The sequence below is a fragment of the Sturnira hondurensis genome, unplaced genomic scaffold (assembly GCF_014824575.4).
Source record: "Sturnira hondurensis isolate 20B ecotype Veracruz unplaced genomic scaffold, ASM1482457v3 Scaffold0024333, whole genome shotgun sequence".
Lineage (NCBI taxonomy): Eukaryota > Metazoa > Chordata > Mammalia > Chiroptera > Phyllostomidae > Sturnira > Sturnira hondurensis.
Genome location: NW_028096964.1, coordinates 689460 through 701814, shown reverse-complemented (window position 1 = coordinate 701814; position 12355 = coordinate 689460). Strand labels below are relative to the sequence as shown.

Below are 12355 nucleotides of genomic sequence, written 5' to 3'. Positions count from 1 at the left end.
ACAATCAATGCATCTTACTTTTATCTGTGACATCCTCTAAATAGCTCATCATTCTTGCTACATTTACTGCTCCCTACAGCCCCCTTTCCTGAAACCTGCCCCTCCCTGAACTCCTGGCTCTTCACCACTCTGGGGGCCACCTAGAGTCCTGCCTGTCCCCTCCCAGCACATCCCCCCAGTTCCTGTCCCAGTCTCCCACCACCCATGTTCTTTCCCACGAGGCCCCTTCCAGAGCCTGACCAATCTTCAGCTTCCCACCAGCCGTGCTCCCACAACTTTCAGGTCAACATCTGCGCCTCTGATCTCGGAAGATTCTCAGCAGATCCCAATGCACCAAGGGCAAGGACACATCTGCGCTATCTCAGGTTCCAGCTGAGTGCGATGACAGGGGAAACACTGACCTGCTCACCTTCCTTCTTAACAACCGGCATTTCCAAATGCCACCTCTGCTGTGGTGCTACTTCAAACTGCTCATTCCCTCACTCCACCCGAGATCTCTAATTTCTTTCTGTCATTTCCATCCCAAATCCAGCCAGGGAGGTCGACTTCAACTGCAGACCGTTCTCTCTTCCCGCGTCAGGGGGATAATGCACTGCCAATGGCGGGGGCTGTGAGGTCAGCTGCGGCAGACATAGAGCAGGCTCTCTTGCTTCCCACTGCCAGCTTCCCTTCCAGATTGGCCCTTCACTCACCCCTGTGCCATGTTACTATGTCACAACCTCACCTCCAGGGCCTTAAATGGCTGAACCAAGGTAGACACGTGTCCCCAGGGACACGAAACACAGGTGTGGGATTTGGACATGGGGCAGAGACAGAACTGAATGTTGACGAAGGCTTACACCAAATTGTTATAGAGAACAGACAACCAGGGATGGGGTGAAAACCCCAAAATGCTAGCACTGCCCAGTCTTCACTTCTAGTCCTGCAATGCCTTCTTTCTGACACCAAAGATTTGGTGTCTTCTCCAATATCACCACTTTTCTAGTTCTCTGAATCTAGCGGGGTGTCATGCAATTGAATACTCTTATAAACCCAACTTCTGGAGTTAGCACAGACCCCACAAATTATAGGGTCAGTCCCAAAAGACTGCCCGTGCTTCAGACACCACCTGTGAACAGTGGTCCCTGGGCCATTGTTGTTTCTACCCAATGACTAAAAATTGAGGGGGTTGATAGGATGAGTCACACAACTCAGGAAAGCACTCACCACCACCAGTTTATTATAAAGGACACAACTCAGGATAGCCAGATGGACAAGATGCATAGGGCGAGGTATAGGGAAGGGGTGAGGCTCCCACACCCTCTCAGGACATGCCAACCCCCACCCTCAACCCAGCACCTCCCTGTGTTCACCAGCCCTGAAGCTCCCAAAGCCCTGTCCTCTGGGGTTTTATGGAGACTTTGTTACTTGGGAGAGTTGATTAAATCACTGGCCCTTGAAGATCAATTCCATCTCAGGCCACTCACTCTCCTCTCAAAAGGTGGGGGATAGAGGAATGAGGGTGGGAGTGAAAGCTGCCAGCTCTACTCATGGCTTGGACTTTCTGGCACCGGCCCCCACCCTGAAACCATCCAGGGGCCCCAGACACCAGTCGTCTCATAAGCTACAGAAGACCTCCGTTACTCCGGAAATTCCATAGCATTAAGAACTCTGTGCCAGGAACCACGGACAAAGACCAAATACATATTTTTATTACACCATAGCCCTGAGCTCATTGAACTTATGAATTTTACATCCAGGTTGGTTTGAATTTCTTTAGGTACCTCAAACCTACGTTTGCTCTCCTCTCACAGTCTGCTCTCTGAGAAATGACCTCTGTCTGTGCACGGCTCCCAATGACCCCTCCCATCTCCAGTCCCGTCCTCCCCACCCCCAGAGTGAACCCCTTCCAGTGGACCAAACAGATCCTGTGCAAGAATATGCTGAGAGCCTCCAGAAGGACACCCACGTCCTCAACACACCATCTAAGCCCAGGTCGTACCCCTAGCTCTCCAGCATTGCCTGCAGGGCCCCCGAATGTCCCCAAAACAATGGCTTGGTTGGTTCCCAGACAGAACACACTCCTTCATGCCCCTGCCCTGCCATTCTTCATGCCCTTCCCTCTACCTAGAATGTCCTTATTATTCTTGCTCTTCGTGTGTCGATCCCTTCCTAATGCTTAATATCCTGTGTGGGCTACCCTCCTCAAGGAAGTTATTTCTGAATTCCAGGAGAGCTGGGTGATCTTCCTTGCATCCCTGTATCAGGACTTATAAAATAAACTATGCCACACTCAGAGCACCTGTCTGTAGGTCCTTCTGCCTCACTGGACACAAGCTCCAAAAGAACAGGAACTGCCCTCCTTACTTCTCTTTGCCAAAGTCAGGCAGAAGTCTGACCCCGGATGTCCACTGTGTCAGTTCTGGAAATGGAGTTTGAGTGTGCTGCGAGGAGCACTATACAGTGAGTAAACTACCCAAACAAAATAGAAATGGGAAGCTGCACCTCTCTGAAATGATCCAGTCTTATGGAGAGTAACAGAACTTATCAAACAAACTGCTCAAACTTGAACCTAATGGTTCCACTTGGAAAGTGTATTTACGGAAACAAAAAAAGACATTCATCGCAGCACCATTTTTAACAGCTAGAAACAACACAAATATCCGATGGTGGGAGATGTAGGGAAACTGCTAAATAGCCACCCACGTTGGAATGCTATCTAGTGATTGAAAAGGCAAGTCAGTAGAAAACAGAAAAATGTGTTTTCTACAAAGTAAATTTGAGAGAAAATAGCAGAATATAAAAGTAAGCTAAGAGTCCAAAAAACAAAGCTGGTAAATTACGATACATCCATGTGATGGAATGCTACAAGGCTATTTTAAAATGTTCAAGAATATTTAAAGACATGAACAAACTCTCAAGGACAGTTAGTATAAAAAACAAACTGTAAAACAATCAAAAGCATAAACTGGTTTTCTAAAAAAAAACTATATAAGTACATACATTTTGTAAAATTACAGTAATATGAAGAACTCAATGTAGTTGTTTCCAGTAAATTAGATAATTTAACAACTATTTATAGCTCCTTAGAGATCATTGTTAAAGTTGCCAATTATAAAAAGCAGAAGAGATGAAACTTTGAGAGTAGACTTTTAAAAGTGTAACTATCCATATAACTGTTCATTTAATCCCTCATCAGAATTCCCCCCCCCAAAACTTACCTTAAATGTCACATGAGATACAAGAGAAGTGCGCTGTTCACTTAACAAACGATGACATTAAACCTCATGTGAGGGAAATTTCCCTAGCCCAAAGGTGCCCTTTTGACTGCCCTCTGTGCCTTGGGAGCTGACAGTCAGGAGGCCCCCACAGAATGAGGCAATTCATTACAGATTTCAGGGACAAAATCAAATAAACCTGAACTTCCTTTACCAGGACAGAAAGATCCCTCTGATTACCTATCAGAGTACACTCACTGGGACATGCATGGACAGTAAGTTGGGAAAAGTACTTGTGAACGACAAGTAAGAAAAACTGTCACTCAGAGGTCAGAACATCATCCACCAAGCTATCAATCCACAGGATCTTCAATACTTACTTCATTGGCCCTTTTAATGATCTTATCATCCACATCTGTAATTCCCATCACCATGATGATATTGCATCCAAAAACTGTGGTTAGGATCCTTCGAATTATATCAAATCTAACATATGAACTGAAAGAAAAAAAATTAGGGTGCTTTTAACACACCGAGTCATCATGGTGATACTTAAAAATGAGTGCATTACATTTCAACACGCTGCTGACTGACTTCACGCATGGGATATAATCGATAGTTCAAGTGCAGCTGGAAAAAAGAAAAGACTTTACTGACTGGTCCCCACTGGTTCTCACAAGAAATTGACGCAAGTACTGCCTCAATTTCAGGATACATGTTACCATTTTTAATTTAAGAGCTGTTGTTCAAGTGAGTTTACATCTATTTAATTGTATAAAACTGTATTCGTAATACAATCTCACTAGGTAGTTAAAATACTGAGAGCATTTACCATTCTTCATGCTTTCCAATAACTATAATGCTTTACTATGACAAAAGAGAAGTAAATACAAATACCTACATATCAAAACAAATACAATCCTATTAAACCTGTACAAGATTACGAAAAAATGTGCACACTATTATAGAATATTAAAACATGATCTTATTGGTAAACTATACTGGGGAAACTCAAACTTGTAAAACTGAACTCAAAATCCATTAAGATCCATCCAAAATCTCAAGAAGCTGGTTTCCCATAAAAGCAAAGTTAAAATTTAATATAATATTCAACTCTATGTCCACATGGCCCCTCTAAATTTGAGTTCAAAAAGCCATTTTCTGTTGAAAATGAGCCCCGTAATTATATCCCTTAAACCTCCTACACTCACTCACCCCAAATACAGCAGAGTCCAAAGCCCTCCATTCTAGTGCCAAAACTATCTCCAAAACTCTTGATAAGATATTCAACCTTTTGAAGCCTTGGGCTTCTTATTATATTGTAAATTGGGCAAAATCCAACTATGTGCAGGGCTGTTATGCATAGTCTTAATGCAGCACAAATTCCAACAAGCATGACCTATTACTACCTTCATTCACTTTGAGAAAGAAAAGACTCTACAAGACATAAGATTTAAGAGAAAAAGTTAACAAGTATCTAAAGCAGTGGTTTTCAACCAGTGTATCACAGAACATTTAAAACATGCAATACCTGACTGTTTAGTCGGGGGCACTGACTGCTTTTCCCTTAGTTTGTCAAACTAAAAAAATGACAACAGCCAACACAACAACAGCCATCTGGTGTGAATGAATCCAAATTACACCTATTTTTTTTTTGTCCGATTGGCAGAAGAAAAATTTTTTCGGTGTGACGCAGAATTTTAGTAACTGGCTTATGTGTGGCATGAGATGAAAAAGGTTGAAAACAGCTGACATAAGAGTGAAAACAAAAGTGAAGCCACATGCTTGGCCCAGAGGAGCTCAAGGCCCCGAGACACTGCAGAGGGGCTGAGAATGCGAACTCAGAGCTCCTCCCAAGGGCCACTCCACGAGAGCCGAGAGAGCCATGGGAGGCTTCACGGCAGAGGGCAGAGCATGCAAACTCAACCCATCTGCCTGGTTCACTAATTCCCCTCATGAGACCTGAGGCTGGTTCTGCCAGCCCTCTGCATTGCAGTACCCCCCATTTGGAACTGGGAAATAATACTAGCACTGCCACTAAGAACGGACACAAAGACCAATGGAACAGAACGGAGAGCCCAGAAATAAACCTACATGTATAGGAGCAAATAATTTCTGAAGAAGCAGCCAAAAACATACAACAGAAAAAGAAAGACTCTTCACACAAAAAGTAACTCAAAATGAAACAAAGAGATAAATATAAGACCTGAAATAATAAAATACATAGAGGAAAACAATGGTACCAAACTTACGGTCCTTGAACTTAGAGGAAATTTTATTAATTTAATCCCAAAGGCAAGGAAAGTAAAAGCAAAAATAAATGAATGAAACTCTGTCAAACTAAAAACTTCTGGACAGCAAATAAAACCATTATCCACAAAAAGGCAACCAACCAAATAGGAGGTGACATTTGCAAACAACACCTCTGATAAGGGGTTAATATCCAAAATATATGAAGAACTCATACAATTCAACAACAAAAAAGCAACCAATCCAATTAAAAAGTGGGCAGAGGACCTTCTCCCAAAAAGACATGTAAGTGGCCAACAAGTATATGAAAAGATGCTCAACTTCACTAGCTATTAAGGAAGGACAAATCAAAACTACAATGAAGAGAAAACTATACTTGAACACAATTAAAATAAATAAATTTTTAAAAAGAGATACCACAACACATCTGTTAGAACACCTATTATTAACAAGTAACAGTAAGTGTTGGAGAGGTTGTGGAGAAAAAGGAACCCTCACACACATGGCTAGCAAGAATGTAAATTGGTACAGCCACTTTGGAAAACAGCATGGAAGTTCTTCAAAAATTATAGAGCCCTGTCTGGTGTGGCTCAGCAGACTGAGTGTCAGCCTGGAAACTGAAGAGTTGCTGGTTTGATTCCCAGTCAGGTCACATGCCTGGGTTGTGAGCCAGGTCCCCAGTAGGTGGTACACAAGAGGCAACCACACATTAATATTTCTCACCCTCTCTTTCTCCCTCCCTTCCCCTCTGCCTAATAATAAATAAAATCTTAAAAAAATTAAGAATAGCCCTGGCTGGTGTGGGTTAGTGGATTGAGTGCTGGCACGTGAACCAAAGGATCGCTGGTTTGATTCCCAATCAGGACATATGCTTGGGCTACAGGCCTGATCCCCAGTAGGGGGCATGTGAAAGGTAATCACATACTGATGTTTCTCTCCCTCTCATTCTTCCTCCCTTCTGCTCTTTCTAAAAATAAATACGTAAAATCTTTTTAAAAAATTGAGAATAGAGTTACCATATGATCCAGCAATCCCTCTTCTGAGTATCTACCCCCAAAATTTGAAAACATTTATTCAAAAAGGTACATGTATCCCTATAGTCACTGCAGTAGCACCCACAGTACCCAGAACATGGGAACAACCAACAGTTGAAATGCCCTTTGATAGATAATTAGATAAAGAAGATGTGCTACATATATATTTGCAATGGAATACTACTCAGCTATCAGAAAAGATGAAATACGGCCATTTTTGACAACATGGGCGGACCTTGAAAATATCATGCTAAGTGAAATAAGTCAGATGGAAAGTCAAGAACCTTATGACTTCACTTATATGTGGGATGTAAAACTAAAAGCAACCAATGAACAAACAAGACAAAAAACAACTCACAGACACAGACAACAGTAGGGTAGTAGGCAGAAGGGAAGGCTGTGTGTATGTGGGGGGGGTGGACATAGACAAGGGTAACGTGGGTCAACACACGGCGGCCGGAGAAGACTTGACTGAGTGAACACACAGTGCACAATGCATCTGTACACTGGCACAGGTGATATATTATAGAATTGTACACCTGATCCTTGTGTAATTTTATTAATCAACATCACCTCAATAAACTTAATAAAATTAAAAGTAATAATAATAGCATTGCCACCTGGTGTTACTAGTATTGGCTGGTGTTTGTAAAGCATCTAGTACAGTGCCTGGCACACGGCAAGTGCTATCGGTGCCCATTAAGAATATGTATTTTTTTTAAAAAATAGAGGCTGGTGTGGCTACCTGGGGATGACACTGGAGTGACATGAACCTGGTGAGTAAACAGGGCCAGACCTATAGAACCACAGGGACGTCCTTGGGATTCTGAACATCATCTTAGGAGTAGGGGAGCCACTCCTGACCATCCCTGCCCTCAAGATCTCCCAACCTTTTAGAAATCTTGTAGTATTTATGTTTTCTGCCTTGAAGGGGCATCTTGAATTAAATGACTTCTTTTGACGAATGAGTTCTATCTCACCAGCAAAGATTCCAGAGTGGTTATCCTTGAGTGGGGGATCAGGAAAAGAAGAGATGAAGGGGGGCATAGAGAAGACTTGGGTGTTGGTAACATTCTGTTTCTCCATCTAAGAGCCAGGAACATTCAGCTATACACTTAAGATTTTAACTTGTTTCTGTATTTGTAAGGGCAAATACAAATCATAACTTAGAGGCTTGATTCTCTGGTTGAATGTAAGAGAAGAGATGTTCCCCACTCCCCCCACCTTTCAGAATTATCTCCTTAGTCCTTTTAAAACACATGCATGTAAATCTTTCTAATGACTAAATAAGTCTCTGTCAGTTCACAACTCAGGAAAGTTTCAAGGACCTGGAAGCCATCTCTTTACAAAGAAGTCATCAAGGGAAATAATGCTCTATCTCCCAATGGGAGGAAATGGGCCTAACTTGTCACTAGACCTTACACTGCACACCCCACCTAAACTAGTGAGTGGTATCCACTTACCTCTGTAGAAGAGAACGATTTCTTCTGCCTTTGCAATCATTTTGGCAGGTTACCTATAATGTGCATCCCATTCTGGTTTCATACTTACTCGACAATAAAATTGTTTTCTGCCCTGGCTGTTGTGGTTCAGTGGATTGAGTGCTGGCCTGTGAACCAAAGGGTCACTGCTTCGATTCCCAGTCAGGGCACATGCCTGGGTTACAGCCAGGTCCCCAGTAGGAGGTGTGTGAGAGGCAAGCACACGTTGATGTTTCCCTCTCTTTCTCCCTCCCTTCTCCTCTCTCTAAAAATAAGTAAAATCTTTTTAAAAAAATTTTCTTTCTCTTCTGCCATTGAAGAGAGATTTTTTCCAGTTGGGAGATTACTGTTTTTAATATTTCCCTAACATATTTTATATTTAAACAAAGAGGTAAAAGTATGCTTTTTATAATTAATAGTAAGTTAGCCCAAGTGGAGAAAAAAGTGATTCCTAGACCATTTATTTTGTTAAAACAAAACACAGAAAAGTTCAGATTTTGCTGGGTGCTACACTATTTTTAAAAAAAATGTGTACTAAATAAGTGTAACTTTTACTTTTAGTCTTGATCTAAATAAGTTAACTGATGTACAAGAGAACATACAACATATTAGGGGAAGTAGCAATTTTGATAAATGAGAGAGCAAGCACAGAAGTCATATATATACCCAGTCCTACACAGCTCCAATACTTCCCACATGTGTGACCCCTGGAAGGTTACTTGCTCTCAATAATTGCTGACCCCTCACTATACATCATACTTCAGTTACTGTGTTAAGCAGCAATCCCCTAAACTGTGAAGATTCAAATTGATGGAAATTCCTGGAGGACTTCCAGTCAAGATGGTGGCAAAGGTAAACCCAGCTCACCTCCTCACACTACCAAATGAAAACTACAACTAAACTATGGAACAACCATCATTCAGAACTATCAGAAATCAAGTTGAATGGAAGTCTGACAACTACAGAATTAAAGAAACCACATCCATCCAGGCAGGTGAGGAGGCAGAGATGCAGAATGGGCTGGTCCCGCATCCACCAGTGGTAGATAAAAATTTGGGAGGGATATCTCAGGGGTGAGGAGTCCCAGCCCAACACCAGGCCCCCCAGCCGAGAGTTGTAGTGCCAGGAAGATAAGTCCCCACAACTTCTGGCTGCAAAAACCAGTGGGGATTGAGTCAGTGGAAGAAAGTTCTGGAGCCCCAAGAAGTTCCTCTTAAAGAACACAGGCACAGGCTTAGACCAAATCATGTTGAGCTCCAGCACCAGGGTAGCAATTTGAAAGCACCAGAGGCACACAGGGAGGACCAGAAGTGTCTGGCATCAAGAGCTTTCTCCCAGACAGAAAGTTGCACAGAGGCCATTGTCCCTCTTCTGAACCCTTCCGCCACAGAACCACAGAGCAGGCAGACAGGTGCCACATCAGAGACTCAATCAACCTAGCTAACACTGTTTGTCCTGCCCTGGAGATACCCTGAAGCTCCATCCCACCCAACTTATGAGCCTACCTAAGCTGTTAACAGTGGCTTTTCCATATGAATGTTGGGTCTTGGCTCATGCTTCACAACTTCCCAAATTCTCTCAAATAGCAACAGCCAGCCTCAATGAGGCCCCAACCCCTGCACCTTTGGCTAAGTGGCCCCAGGCCCAACACTAGAAGCATCCAGCCTAGATTCACAGCTTGGCTTTGCCTGGGAACCTCCAAGCCCGGCACAAGTAGCAGCTATCTCATATTGCTTTATAGCTCAAGCAGGGTGGCCCTGGGAGGAACACAGGTGGGGGCTGACCTTGGCCTGCACCACCCAAGAAACCCCAGGACCAACGCACCCATTGGACAGCTACAGACCATGCTGGAGCACCACCACCTTGCCACTGCACAGCTGATCTTCCATGGAGGGTGAAGGTTGGTAGTCAGTGGTCAGAGCCAGTCCCTGTAGCTGACTGGTGTGGGTAAATGCTTCCCATTGACCTGCCAAGACCAATCAAGGCTCAACTACAAGAGGATGTGCTTAGTCCATGCAGAGGATGCACCTCGAGTACCCAGCTTGGGTGAGAGGAGAGGCTGTACCCCTGAACCCTACAGGACACCTACTACAGCCAAAGAACTTATACACATGATCTGTGGACATGAACAAAGGTGTGGGGATTGCCTGAGGGAGTGGGGTGTTGCTGAAGAGAGGGAGGCAAAGGGGGGGAAATTGGGACAAATAACCAGCTGATTCCAGGGCCCCTGGGAAGGCCTCCTCTCACTGAACATATCAAGAAACATCTAATGTAATTTCAGAATGGGTCATTTCTGCTGCTTCTTGTTGCCTCCTGAGTTGCCTAACCTGTGAAATTGGTATGTGTTCAGAACTGTTACAAGAACCAAATGAGACTGTAACGTGTATGCTTCCCACAATACCTGGAACACAGTAATTATTCAGTATATTTAAGTAGCCACTTGAAAGAGGAAAAAATTCTAACTCAGGACACTCACCAAGCATGGCCAAGGTGTGCATGATCATAGACAGTTGGGCCACAGCTATACCTAGGAACGAAGTTAAAATCCATCATGTGAAACTTGTTTGCAAGAAAGACACCACTTTCTAGGATAAGATTATCATATAACCATGTCTTTGTTTTTTTTTTTTTTAAGTAACCACTTCTGGGGAATGTACAGCCAGGAATCTATTACTTGACTCGCTAAATTCATATTAAAACCCTGTCAATTCACTGGAACTATACCGGCGTCTTCAGTGGTCCTTCCCACGTATTTCATTACTTACTAAGTGATTTCCACCCGAGAACCCAACCCCACTTTCCCCACAAAACGCTCAGTCCACAATCCTTCCTGCCCTACCTCCCCCAGCACAATCCCCGGGAGCTACCAGGAGGCGGCATCCGCGCTGCCCACGATTAAGGAGTCCTTCCTCCGGGTGAGGCTGTTGTACACCTTGACGCCCGTATCGTGGCCTGCAGGCTGCAGCCAGTCCTGCCTGCGTACCCCCGACACCGCCCGCCCTGGCCACCGCCCCGGCCCTAGGCCCAGCGAGGCCTGGAGAAGCGGGGTGGCCAGACGAGCCCGGAATACTCCCAGCATGACAGGCCCGCGAGCCTGGCGAAACTAGGGAACTCAGGCAGCTTGGGAAATTCACCACGCCTACTTCCAATAGGCCCGGCCGGCCGGGTGCCACCAACCCCGGGAGAAATCGCTCAGCATAGGCCCCGCCCACCCCCGGAAGACGATCAGCACAGCCTCCGCCCACCCCAAAAGCTATTCGGCCAGGCCCCGCCCACCCTGAAAGACACCAGTTAGGGCCACCGCCACCCCGGAATTAGGACCTGTCCCACTCCCGCCCCCCCTCACCCAGAAACAGGACCCGGCACAGCCGCGCCCATCTTGGAAGAGGACTTGGTCCAGCCACGCCCATCCCGGAACAGCAGTAGGGAAGCGGAGGCGGAGCCTCCGTTAGGCTTGTTGGTGTCCTTCGGGAAGCAGGGGGTGTCCTTCACGGGGAGGGGAAGGGTCCGAGTCCGAGTCGGGAAAGGGTGCTGGCAGGGGACAGAGTCAGATCCCTAGGCGGCAGGAAGAGGTACTCTCTTCCGCTCGAAGGAGGGCAACCTCACATCATCTCAGGTAGGCCGGGTGCTTACGAATGAATCCCCGCAGGAGCAGGGGATGTCTCTGTGTGCCGGAGTTCGTCGTGCGGGGCCCTGCCGACGACTCCTTGCGCGCTCCCGAAGCACGTTTGCACCTCGGTAAAGGCACACACCCAAAGTATGTTTGCATCCCAACACACACTCTGTCTGGGGAGGAAAGACCAAAGGTAGGAAAACACCCATTCATTAAGTACACGTGGTAGGAAATGTCTGTCTGCTTGGGATTCATTTTAAAGTTAAAAACATTCTGAATTGCGGTTTCAGTGGGGCTTTGTTTATTTTTAGAGAGGGGGGAAGGAGGGAGATAGGGAGCGAAGCATCTGTCGTGTGCCTCTCGCACACCCGCCGCCGGAGACCTGGCCCGAAGCCTAAACATGTGCCATGACCTGAGTCGAATGGAATTGACCTTTCCGTTTGCAGGCCGGCGCTCAATCCGCTGAGCCACACCAGTCAGGGTTCAGTAGGATTTTCTAAAACCGGGGTTATGCGAAGTTGATTTCGAGATATCTCGACAAGTATGTCCCTAATATCTTGCAAAACAATGTTTCAAAACAAATCTTTGCTTTTGCCAACCTGAAAAAAGCACAGAGATTCCTCTGTTCTTTTTGGGGGTTGTTTTCTTAGTTTTTTAAAAGACAAATGATTAAGTAGAGACAAACTAGTAGATCCTAGAACACTTAACTTTTTTTTGAGATCCGTGGAGTCCAACTCCGCAATTCTGTTTCAAGCTGAACTGTAGTCTAATATAAACTAT

At 44.9% G+C, this 12355-nt stretch overlaps 1 protein-coding gene across 1 annotated transcript in view; it reads right to left on the bottom strand.

Moving 5' to 3' along the window:
- Positions 1-11111, bottom strand: part of CARS2 (cysteinyl-tRNA synthetase 2, mitochondrial) — a 47880-nt gene extending 36769 nt beyond the window's left edge. The window contains exons 1-3 of the mRNA XM_037038363.1: positions 10830-11111; positions 10439-10489; positions 3578-3695 (exon numbers count right to left, since the gene is read on the bottom strand). Coding sequence (XP_036894258.1) covers positions 3578-3695; positions 10439-10489; positions 10830-11041 — 381 coding nt within the window. The 5' untranslated portion in view covers positions 11042-11111. The remainder of the gene's footprint in view (positions 1-3577; positions 3696-10438; positions 10490-10829) is intronic.
- Between the last annotated feature and the right edge of the window lie 1244 nt (positions 11112-12355).